This window comes from Manis javanica, unplaced genomic scaffold, assembly GCF_040802235.1.
Source record: "Manis javanica isolate MJ-LG unplaced genomic scaffold, MJ_LKY HiC_scaffold_29, whole genome shotgun sequence".
In the NCBI taxonomy this organism is placed as follows: Eukaryota; Metazoa; Chordata; class Mammalia; order Pholidota; family Manidae; genus Manis; species Manis javanica.
In genome coordinates, this window is record NW_027332175.1 from 1 (window position 1) to 12500 (window position 12500).

The 12500-nt window shown below is 55.9% G+C and overlaps 1 protein-coding gene across 1 annotated transcript; it reads left to right on the forward strand.

The window, feature by feature from the left end:
* Positions 1-8778: 8778 nt before the first annotated feature.
* LOC140847650 (uncharacterized) lies at positions 8779-10200 on the forward strand (the record flags this gene model as incomplete). Its single annotated transcript, XM_073228380.1, has 2 exons — positions 8779-9506; positions 9734-10200. Coding segments are annotated over 2 exons (1069 nt in total), but the record flags the coding sequence as incomplete, so codon positions are not given.
* Between the last annotated feature and the right edge of the window lie 2300 nt (positions 10201-12500).

Below are 12500 nucleotides of genomic sequence, written 5' to 3' on the forward strand. Positions count from 1 at the left end.
AGATAGTCAAAAGTCCTGTGACCTACTTCAATGGGGGACTAGTTCTCTAAATCCTTTTGGTGAAAATCCAGTCTACTTATTGAGCTCCTTATCTTACAAAATTTGCAGGTTTGGTTTTGTTTTGTTTTTAAACCTGACTCCCCGAAACAGAAGAAATCTGTCTTCTGCAGTACGGCCTGGCTTTCAATGACTGGTGCTAGACTTGTAGCTGCATTTTCTTTCCAGGCCCCTGGACACACACAGTGCCTATCATTTCAGAGCCTTCATTCAGCCCTGTTAGTCTGGGGCCGTCGAATCCTCTACCCAGTTGTGTAAACTGCTCACCCTCAGAGTGTATTCTTGAGAACTGAGACACTTTGGGTCAAATGAGCTAAAAGGAAACAAGGCCATTGGATATCAGTGACTCAGATCTTTGTGTCGGTTTATCTGTCTGTCGGTGTACATGTTCTTTTATGAAAAGTATTGCTAGCTGTCGTCATTACATCTCGATCTGTGTGTCTGTGTGTCTAAGTGGGTCAATGAGAAATGTATCTCTACCTCCGGAGGGTATTAACAAAACTGATTTACAGACAAGCGCTTGTGAAAATCGGGCGTTCTAAAACTTCCAGGAAATTCTAATAATACAAGATGTTAGGCGTGAATGCTACCTTAAGTGGAACTGAAATGGACGTGTCCTTAGGATTATCAGCTGCGTCAGTTCACCTGCAGTCATTTAGGTGCATGTTATCTGCTAAATCTTTCAAGAATAAGATGCTTAGAGGCTTGACTCTGTCTCACATTCAGTCAAGGTTTCGTAAGCGGTCTAGCATAGTTAAGAATAGGTCAACTGAGTGTGTAGCAGGGGAACAGAACAGCTCACTAGTAATTGTGTGTGACAGTGTGTATACCCACCTACAGCCTGAGAATTTTGGTCGTAACCTAAAATCTTACAGTTTTGCTCGGTTTAGACATACTTACTCTGTGCCGAGTGGGATCGTGCCGTAAAGCACGCGATTCCGGAAATTATTCAAGGTGCTCATCCATTTGTCAATCTAAAGAATGCTAGTGTGACAGTTTACAGTAGCCTACTTCTCAGTGTTCACTGAAAATTGAAGTTCCTAATGGTTTTTTTGAATTTTACCTCAAACTATTCAAAGTCATGAGGAAAACTTTTGTGCGTGCAAAAAAAATGGGTCTTTGGATAAAAGGAAGTAATAACCTTGTTCTAAAGTACAGCTGTTTCTTAAAAGAGGGAGAACACGGATGTGTAAGGAAAGTTGTGGAAGGCTTGTGGAAAAGTGGATATAGTCATGCTCTGTGAAATAAAAGCGAATGAGTCTTGATATCAAGGACACGGCAAAATCCGAATTTTGTTTTCAGTGAAAAAGACAACGTTTTCTTGAACGGTTAGTCAGTCTGCTGCTCTTCATGTGGAAAGATTGCAAGAGGTTTTCGCATTGTTTTATCAAAGCAGTTCCTCATGCTGAAAGTCTCAAGGAGTCGTCTGAGTATTGAAGAAAATGAGATCTCCCTATGAAAAGGACTAAAAGCTAAACGTTGTTCACGACTGTGGAACCCTCTCTATTTGCCTTTGAGGTATTTTGTGGTCGCTCTGGTTAAGTGGATAAGTATGGCTTCTTGGCAACGTATCTATCATCTTACTGAAGCAAGTGCGGAAGAAACTTTCTTCTGACAGCGTCCCAGCATCAAGTTCAAAAAGGTGCTTATTAGCCTCTACCTACCTCTGATATTCTCCAGAGGGCCCCTGGAACATGTCAGAGGAATTTTTTCTCCTCGTCGGGGAAAATATCTGGCTATTTTGGCCTATTTCTCTGACACACACACACACACACACACACACACACACACACACACACACACACACACAGACATTTCTTTATTTGTTTATTTCTTTACCTGGAGAGCACTGCCAAAGGGAATGATGCTAAACTTTGTGACTGAATGTTTTGTGTTACAACAATATCCGGATTTCCTTATGTCCACTGTCTTAGAGTAAGCTCTCTCATCAGATCTTTAACCATTGTCATTTGTAAGTCTTTTTTCATCTCTAGTCACTGGTTTATTACTCCTAAGCCAGTCGAGAACTGAGAACTACATTTCAGCAGAACAGGTATTAGTTACCTAGGGCTACGTCAACTAAGGAAGATGATTTTGTGGCCTTTTGTTTCAAGTGTTGCTGATAAGCTGCCAACAGTTTAGTCAATGACTATCTGTATAAGCAGACTTGAAACTTCATCTTCCTACCTGATCCCTCCAGAATTTAAAAACTCTCCGTGACTATTTTTATACCTCGTGGCAGTCTGTTTATTCGCATGATTTCAATAGGAATCAGCTTTCCCTGTCAGAGGACCCGTTAAAAACACTGGTTATATTAGCAAGGCTTTGACTGGAATGTGATACCCGAGAGGCACGTGTGTAAACTCAGATAGGAACGGACAGCTTTAAGGAACTAAGGCTGTCTTGATAAAGCCAACAAAGCCCCTTGGAAGAGCAGGCCTGGTACCTTGCTTACAGGGTTCCCAGCAGCCTGATGAGGTTGAGTGAGGAAGGTCACTTCCTGGCAGGTACGGGAACCTCAGGATGTCTCGGGGACCTCCAGAAGGGAGGAATTCGCCCAAATCCACAGGCACTGCAGGCACAACCCCATGGCTAGTCTGGCTTGGCTATCTGGCCTCACGGGGGCCCTTGAAAGTTCCATCTGAAATTCCTTGTGAAAAGTGCCAGTAAAGCCCATTTTAAAAGGCCTATGTAACCGATGGCTCCTCTTGATGCATTTATGCAAATAATCGAGCCAAAGGCGAGTGATTTTCTAGAGGAAAGTATCGTTTCAATCACACCGCCTTTATCTGTACTACATCCTACTACCAGTCACTGGGACAGAAACTGAATTCAGAATTCTAGTTTCCCCAGAAAATATCTGGCTACGATTCTCCAGATGTGTTAGTTTCTCCCCCCCCCCCCCCCGCCCCATCATTTCTATTAAAGTTTCACTCTTTCCGGTTCTCATATTCCACCATGCATTCTTCATCTCATCACGTTGGTCCTTCCGGAATGGAAAATCCAACTGCAGATGTTGCTATTTAACCTAATAACGCCATTGGTTCTATCTTGCCTAGAGGCCACAACACTGCACATAGTCATAGAAAAGGAACCCGGAATAGAAGTGCCCATCTTCCGAGGGCCTCCTCAACTGACCGCTGATGGAGACCTGACTGCGCCCTTTAGTGCACCCCTTCTCAGCATGGAGCAGCCAGAGCGGTCGTCATCGCCCCCTTTCCCTAGCAGCAGCTAGGGTCTCCATCTGTAGAGGGGGGAATGAGACAGGGACCGTGGGCTTAGACAGGGTAGGGTGAGGGCCTCCGGAGAAAGCAAGGCAAGACATTCACGGTCAAAGCCACGTCACAATCCATGTAAAGTCCCTATCGAAACTCTGTGTTCAGCGGTATGCAGAGTGGAGGTCACACTAATTGTGTAGGGTCGAGACACTAGACTAGGAATGTAGACATCTTCAGTGAGATCAGTTCAAGGTCAGAAGGCCAGGAGCGACTCGGCCCGGAATGTTTTCAGTGTTCGGCAAGGTGATCTCAGCATAACCCGTGACTTCACTGTCAACAGCCCTGGCAGACAGACAACAACCCAGCCGGCCCATCTTGAGGGCAGGGCAGCGCACGGCAGGTGGTGTAAGTCCACACCCTAAGCCCTCAAAATTCTCAAAAATCCTCCACTGCCTCTAAATCCCCTAGACAGCACACCACTGCAGACTCTCTTGTCCCCTCCTGGGGTGAGCCAGGAGCCCCTTCTGTCCCGTCCGCCCCCCCCACCCCCCAAACACCACCACCTCTCTCACTGTATTTCTAAACAAAGAAAGCCTCTCCCTGGCTCTCCTACCTTGGGTGTCTGTGAAACTCATCCTTGGACTTTGCAAACAAGAACCCTGGCATCGTCAACTCAAAGAATCGGGTGGCCACTGGAAAGACTTCCTAGCTTTCTCCACCTACGTGGTTATCCTCCATGGGGTTCTTTCCCTCTGGGTACCTAGTTTCTCCCTGGCCTTCAGAGTCAAGAAGACCCTTCACCAGAAAACTCCCAGGGGGGTGCTGAATATCACCTTCCGATCTTGCCAGGTAGTGACTCCGAAACTACTCACTCTTCTTTCTTTGAAAATATCTTGTCGGTTTCCAGCCAGGACAGAGATGAAATATCTTTGGCACTATTGAAAAACACCCCATTGGCTGTAAGGGGTTGAACTCCCCAAAGAGGGTGCACAGAGGACATGACCCTCTGAGGCTCCAGAGCCACTGGCAGAGACAGCAGCAGGGAGGAATGGACACCCCACCCACCCTGGCCATAGGTGCCAGGTAGGCAGAAAGCCAAGCCCAGGTGTAGGATGTTCTGAAAAACAGTGAAACAAAGAAAAGAAAGAAAGAAAGAACGAAAGAAAGAAAGAAAAAGAAAGGGTAAGAAGGCAGTGGCTATTTACCTGGGAGACAAAGGCTCCTCCTTAACAAATATGTCTGGATTTGGAAAGGAAGAGGCAGTGTTATTATCCTGCCTTGCTTGGACCCTACAGACACAGATTCGGAAGAGCTGCTTCCGGCAAAGATGTGGGCTTCTGCCAGTTCTTCCAGGATGCTCTCTCTACAGGCTCTGGTCCCTACCAGATTTCCCCTTAGTGGCTGTGGAAGGGAACAAAGTAGCAGTTGGAGTTACATTCAGCGTTACAGTCCTTCCTTTCTCCCCCACACTGACTTCACATCCTCCCCCCCCCCCCCCCCCCATATTTTCTCCCCCCTCATACATATCCTATCAAGGCTTCTTTGTCATTCGCTTTCTGTAACGACGCTTTCATCGAGGCTATCTATGCTGGGATCTGGAAGACTTTGCTTAGATTCTAGTTGGAATGCTCCTCCTAGTGGCCAAAGTTCTTCTAGGTCGTCATCACCCTGAGGGCTGGCAGCGATTTTTCAGAGCCCTCGCTGGAACCCGTGGGATTTTCTAACATATTTTGCTCCAGCCGTGTCTGGCCACCAATGGTGCTGTCACTCACTTTTCTGTCCCATCGCTCCCAGGGTCTCCAACAGGATGGTTATGAAGCTAACTCTTCAGCACGTACAATGAGCTGAGGACGATTTGGCTAGATACTCACAGCCTCCAGACCCATGGTTTCTGGTGACGGAAGGTGGCGCCCCTGCCTAACTTTTTCAAGTTTCTAGGATTCTCCTCCCTGCTGCCCACTGACAAATCCAAAACTCTCTGGAGACCGACATGGAGAGGGAGACAGAGGGAGAGAGGGAGAGAGGGGGAGAGAGAGGGGGGGGGGGCGGGGAGAGATGGAGATGGAGATGCATGTCGGAAGACATCAAAGGGCTTCGTGAGCCCTGTACGATGCTAGCCAGAAGGAGGGGACTGGACTGAGGCCTGGGACAGGGACAGGAGGAGTCTGCTTCACCAGCAGCAGCCGGGCACGGTGAACGGGATCCCTGTGTCCGCCCGCCTCAAGAAACAGGGCATGTTTAAGAAGGGTGCGGGGCCTGGAGGGGAGTTTGGGGGTTGGGGGGCAGGCCCACACCCCACACCCCAAAAGCGTGTCCCAGGTGTTCCAGTTGCACATTGCACTTGCACGGGGGAAGCGTGGGGACCCGTTTCCAGGTGGGGTGTGTGTGATGTGTGAGGTCAAGGGGCTTTGGTGAAGATTGTCCCGCCGTTTGGTTTTGCTCGCTGGCTGGCTGGCTGGCTGGCTGGCTGGCTGGCTGGCTCGGCCCCCGACCCCCCATCGCCCGGCCCTGGCGTCTTTTTCCAGGGCATGGATGTCTGACAGCCCTGATCCCCGTGGGCAGGGAGGCAGTCGGTCAGGGCTTTCCTCCCGTGAGTGGCCTTGGCACACCTTTGCGGGTAGGGTGGGGGCGTTGTGTATTTTCCTCGGTCGGCTCTTGCCTCTGCCGCCACAAAGAATGGAAGTGCAGAGACACGGTAATGAAGCAGCAGACCAAACGTTTTAGTGTAAGTGACTGAAAGAAAGAGAGGAAAAGTGCAGGCCACCTCAGGGAGGAGGGGCGCCCTCGCCCTGAGAGGTTTCCGTTTTATTGGAAGAGATCAAGTGCACACTTGGAGAGAGGGGAGTGTGAGCTACCTCATCGCAGAGAAGAGGCGTGAGATACAGTTTGAAGGCATGAGCTTAGAAAGTGCGGGCGAGCTCAGAGAGAGGAGCGCACCTACGGTTTCAGAGTCGGGTTTTTTTTTTTTTTTTTTTTTATAGGCTAGGCAGTGGACGATGATCAGGAATGCTGCGACCCCGGGCCAGTTGCTGACCGGCCAAAGTGCCCCAGAATATTCATCTTTGTTCAGACATTAAGTTTCTTCCTTCCTTCCTTCCTTCCTTCCTTCCTTCCTTCCTTCCTTCCTTCCTTCCTTCCTTCCTTCCTTCCTTCCTTTCCTTCCTTCATCCCTCCCTCCCTCCCTCCCTCTCCTCCTCCTCCTCCTCCTCCTCCTTTCTCCCCCACACTGACTTCACATCCCCCCCCCCCACCCCCTTGTCCAAGGTTGCACAGCTGCTCAGTGGTTGAACTGGGACATTAACTCAAGTCCATTGGGTCCAAATGGAACAATAACACTGGAACTGGAAACGTTTTAGTAGCAAAAATAACTATCAGAACAACTAGTAATGTGCCCTGGACACTTGCTGTGTGCCGGGCACCTTGCTCAGCTCGCCGTTGTTCATGCAGGCCTCACACCAACCTCCTCCTCGTCCTCCTCGTCCTCCTCGTCCTCCTCGTCCTCCTCTTCCTCCTCCTCCTCCTCTTCTTCTTCTTCTTCTTCTTCTTCTTCTTCTTCTTCTTCTTCTTCTTCTTCTTCTTCTTCTTCTTCTTCTTCTTCTTCTTCTTTCACACAAGAAAATATACTTCGTCGATCCCTCTCCTGAATAATCAGCTTCTGTGTGGAAACATATTAGTCAAGATGGTCTGCCTTGCCTCCAGTGGGGGCTGAGGCACCATCGGTTTGATTAAAATGCAATCTTAGCTTTAAGACAGAATTCTTCTTGAAGAGGCTGGTGCTTTGAGCAGGTGCTCAAGTCAGTCTGACGCTGGTATGTGCTCACTGACACGAGAAAAGCATAGGCTATGGCTGAGATGCTTTTCTTCACCTGGGGAGTATTCACACTTCTAGGCCAAGTTGCTCCTGGGCTGTGAGATTTGTATCTTTTAACTGGTTTACTCTCTGAGGCCCTTGTAATACGCTTACCGGCCTTCTCCTCTTCCCAGCCCGCTCCTCTCTCTGTGTTCCTGCCAAACACATGTGCCCGGAGTTCTGTTGGGTTTACGCCGGTTTTGTGGGGGTGTCTGTCCATCGGCCGACATCATGACGAGGTCTCCGTGGGGTTGGAGCCTTTCCTTTATTCCTGTTTCCTGACAAGGCCGTCTGTGGCGATTCCGGTGACTTTGCCTGTCCCTCCCTAGGTCTTTAGGAAGAGAAACGTGTCCTTACAAAGAACACCCACCGTGTGTATATATACACGTGGAATCATAGGTATAGGTGTCTATGGGTACACGGGCACGCACGCCTATGAACGCGTGAGCGTATGCATGCGTGCTTACGTGTATGTGCGTGCTTACTCTTTTCTTTCAATGCCAGAGGAAAATGCTACTCCTTGTGCTTGTTCTTCTTCTTGCTCTTGTCGTTGTTGTTCTTGCTCCTCTTTTCTTTCTTCTTGGTGTCCTTTCTTATCTTCTTCTTTCTTCTTGTTCTTTACCTCTTTTCTTCTTCTTCCATCTTCTACTTATTTGCTTTTTTTCTCTCTCCTTCTTCCTGTTCATGTGCCTCTTCTTTCTTCTTCTTCTTCCTTCTGTTGCTTTTCTTTCTCTCTCTCGCTCTCTCATCCTTTCTCCTTCCTTTTTTCCCTTCCTTTCTCTTTCTCTGCTGTCTTCCCCCCCTTTCTCTGTTCTCTCTCCCTCTCCCTCTCCCTCTCCCTCTCTCTCTCTCTCTCTCTCTCTCTCTCTCTCTCTCTCTCTCTCTCTCTCTCCTCTCCTCTCCTGTTCCTCCCTCCCTCCCTCCCTCCCTCCCTGTCTCCCTCCCTCCCTCCCTCCCTCCCTTCCTTTTCTTTGGGGTGGGGATATCATTAGTGTACAACTACATGAGCAGCATGATGTTTACTATGCCTTCCCCATCACCACGTCCCCCCCTCACCACCCCCGACCCCGACATGCCGCATGACGGTCACTGTCCATGAGCGTAGTAAGATGCTATAGAATCGCCACTTGTCTTCTCTGTGTTGTATGACCCCCCCCCCCCACATTATGTCTGCCAATAGTAATGTCCCCCCTTTCCTCCCCCCCTTGTCCCTCCCTTCCCACCCACCCTCCCCAGTCCCTTTCCCTTTGGTAACGGTTAGTCCATTCTTGGGTTCTGTGAGTCTACTGCTGTTTTGTTCCTTCAGTTTGTATTCTTTGATGTTGATGTTGGAAGGTCTTCTTCATGTGGTACCGTAATTCGTTTTCTGGGTAGCCAGATTAGGCTTTGGTCCTCGGTATGAACACAAACCACCCCTTTGCCCGCCCTCTGATGGGACCTTTATACCGTGGTGAGGAACCGATTGGAGACCGCCACACAGGAACTGCCTCTTATTTTATTTCATGTCATGTCATGTCATGTCATGTCATGTCATGTCATGTCATGTCATGTCATGTCATGTCTCATGTCACGTCGTTTCATTTCAGAGAACGAAATATGATCCGAGAAATGTACTCCAGGGTGGCCGTTTCTGACGAGATTCGTTCTTCCTAGGCGACAGCGTGGGGGTGAGTTTCCGTCGGTGGGTGTCCTCCTTCCTCCCTTTGTATTCCCTCGCGTTGCGGGTGGGTGGGGAGCCCCGGGGCGGCCCGGGATCGGATGGGGGAACCTTCGAGGCGGCCGGTGGCGAGCTCTCGCCGGCCCTGCGATCCGGATCCGTCCCGCGGACGGATCGATCGGCGCCGGTTGTCGGGCGCCACCTGCCGGCCGCTTTTATGCGGCCTGTTCCCTCTCGAGCTGCGGTGACGCCCGGCAAGGGACAGGACGTGGCCACGGTTCCCCGAGGCGGACTTCCAGGAGGACGCGGGCAGTGGGCGCTGCAGGCCCGGTCGTGCTGGGGCGCCGGCGCGCGCTGCGCTCGCCGGAGACTGCAGCCGCGGATTCGCCATCTCCGCCGGTGGCTGTCGCCGCGCTCGCTCCCTCGGTGGCCTGGGCCCTGGGAGGCCGCCCGCACGGGTCGACTAGCAGCCGCCGCCGGTGTCCCTCCGCCCGCGGGGACCCCGGGGACCCCCCCCCCAACCCCGGCCGACCGAGACGCGGCTGCGGCGGAGAGGGAGGGAGACGCAGACGCAGGAGGGAGGGGAGAGAGAGGTGTTCGCGCGCCGTGCCGCGCGCCGCCCTTTCTCTGTTCGTTCTCCGTGGCGTGGCCAGGCGCTCCGTGCGTGTCACGCGTCTGCCCGGGCCTCCGCTCCGCTCGCTCGGCTCGGCGTCCGGCTCCGGAGGTGGGGGCTGTGGCCACGTGGCGTACGGGGTGGTCCCTGTGGGGCTCCGCGGGCCCTGCCTGCGGTCCCTCGTGTGGGATCCGGTCGTCCTAGGCGGCGCTTACGGTTGGGGAGGCGGATTTGGCCCCTTGCCCCGCCGCGCCGGGCCCTCCATTCCGGATGTGTGGATGGGATGGGCCGGCCCGGCCCGGCCGGCCCGGCCGGCCCGGCATGGTTTTCTTTTACAGGAGTCTCGTCTCTTGGAAGGACTCCCCTCCCTCCCTCCCTCCCTCCGGCCGACGTGTCTCGCGGAGGTGGGGACCGACCGGCGGCTGGGACAGGGAAGGGTGACCCCCGACTCCGCTGCCGCTGCCGCTGCCGCTGCCGCTGCCGCTGCCGCTGCCGCTGCCGCTGCCGCTGCCGCTGCCGCTGCCGCTGCCGCTGCCGTGTGTCCCCGGGCCTCCCTGCTGTCGTCCCACCGCCCCGCCGCCTGTCCGACCCCTCCCCCCACCCCCCCACCCCCCCTCCCCCCCCACAGGGTCGACCAGATGGCCCCGGGGGCCCTGGAGCCCTGGTGACAGTGGAGTGATGCTGGGGGGGATTGGGCCCGGTGGCCAGGCCACGCGCTCGGCAGGGCGGGGGACCCCGCTGTCCGTGGGGAGGCCCTGTGATTCCTCTCTGGAGAGGTGGTCCGTTTGTACCTGCAGAGAGGTGCTGACACCCTGTCACTCGGTGCTTGTCGCTGAGGGACTCTGGGACCTCTCTTGGACGCGCGTGGCACGCCTCCGGGCTTCTTGGGCGTGTGTGCGGCCGGCCGGATACCCGGCTCCGCTCCTGTATTCCTGAGGCCGCCGCCCGCGCGGGCCTGTGCGCTGGCTCTTGCCGCGTGTGCTCGGGAAGGTCCCGACCAGGGTGCTGCCACCCTCTGGTGCCTGGTTGCCGCAAGGGCGGTGGGGGAGGAGGAGCCGTGCCGTGTGCGCGTGTGGGTCCTCTGAACGCCCCCGCGTGGTGCTCTCCCTGCCTGCCGTTTGTGTGCCTGGGTCGCCGCGGTCGTGATGGATTCCCCCGCGACCCACCCCTGGAAGCTCTTGTGCCTCCTGCGTCGGGCGCTGGTCTGCTGTGGGGTTCTCTCGACTGCACCGCCCTCCTCTTACTCTTGGGGGGGACGGGCGGGCCTGGTGGAGGCGGAAAGCGGGCCCCCGTCGCCGGTTCCTGTCCTCAGCGGGCCGCCCTCCCCCCCCCCCCCTCTCTCCCACACACGCGGGGGCGTCCCCGTGTGCTCCCGATCGATGTGGTGATCTCGCGCTCTCCTGGGCTGGGCCTGAACCGCGCCAGACCGAGGGACAGACGTTCAGAGCGAACGGGACTGCTCTTCTCGTTGTGCGCGCGGGGCCCCTCGCCTCTTGCCCGGTCCCCGCCCACGCCCCCATCCGCTGCTGGGCGGTGTGGTGTCGGGTGAGAAGGGAAAAGAGAGGCCAGGGGCGTGCAGAGTCCGGCCCGATCTCGTCCTCCCGCCCTCTGCCTGGTGGCGTGGGCGGGCCCGGGGTCCCTGGACGCAGCGGACACCCTCGCCGTTGGCCTGTCGGCCGTGTCCTCGCGGGCGGGCCTCTCTCCCGTGGTAGGGAAGGGAGGCCGCCACGCCGCCACGCGGCGAGCCCTTCTCCGTGGTCCCGCCGGCGTGTGCTGCTCGTTCCTCTGCGGTGCTCCTGGAGCGCTCCGGGTCGCCCGTCAGGTGCCCGAGGCCGAGTGGTGGTGTCGTTCCCCGCCCCCAGCAAGCTTTCCCCTGCTCGGCTTGCTGCTGCCGCAGGGTGGAGTGGAGTTGGGAGAGCAGTGCCTTGCCTTGGAGGCGTTCCCGCGAACGAGGGGGGGTCGAGGCGGTAAGGGAGGCACGCCCGGCCCGCGCCCCTCCCCACCACACCCGTGGTGTGTGGGTAGGGGGGGGTTGTGAGGCCCGGGGCGGTAGGGTGCCTCGTCGTCCCGCTCGCGTGCCGCGGGGGGCCGACTCAGCCAGGCGCTGGCGGCGCGTGAGTGTGCGACTGCTGCGGTGGGCCGAGCCAGGGACGCGGGGGTCCCGTGGCCGTCTTGGGCCGGGCTTACCCGCCTCACTGGCTCCTTTTGTTAGCTCTCTGGCGTGCTGTATTGGACGGGAGGGCCCCGTTGCGCGCCTCCAGTGCCACGCGAGAACAGGGAGGCAAAAGGGCGAGCCTGAGGGCCCCACAGCCCCGGGCTCGCGGCCCCCAGCCGTGACCGCTCATGTCGCCGGCCTGTGCTTAATTTTTTATACCGTTAACATTCTAAAAGAATGTTTTTTTTTACCCCTACCGCAGACCCCTCCCCCCTCCCCCCACCTCCACTCTGAGCCCTCGTGAGGAAGAGCGCGCCCGACCGCCTTGTCCCTTTTCCTTGTCAGCCAGGCGGCCTGGTGTGTGGGTCCGAGCCGTGGTGCTCTGGTGGGTCGGGGAGCGATACGCCCTCGGTGAGAAAAGCCTTCTCTAGCGATCCGAGAGGGTGCCTTGGGGTACCGGACCCCCCAGCCGCTGCCCCTCCTTTTCTGCGCGTAGTGGGCAGAGCTCCCCCTCCCCGGTGGTGAGGGAGTCCGCCGGCCTCCCGCCCCCCCCCTTACCGCAGGTGGCGGGGGTGGAGCTGAGCGCCGCTCTTTGCCTACCGCGGCCCGCGCCTCCCCCTTCGGAATCGGGGGAGGGTCCCGCGGGCCTTGGCCGGGCGTCCGCCACGCGTGGAGGCGCGGTGGGTGGAGCAGGAGGAAGGAAAGGACGGGGCCCGGGTCCCCGAGCCTCCGCGCCCCGCCCCCGCTGCGAGCGGCTGCCCGTCCGCTCCCGTCCCGAGCTGCAACCGGCAGCGGTGCTTTCGGCAGGTGTATGTGGTGTGAGCAGGGGCCGCCTCGTTCGGGCGGCCTCTCCCTGGGGGCCGCGGTCCTGGAGTGGGCCCGCCCGGATGGGTGGAGAGAGGACGGGCAAGGGCAGCAAGAGGCCGGCACCCGCCGCCCTGCTGCTGCGG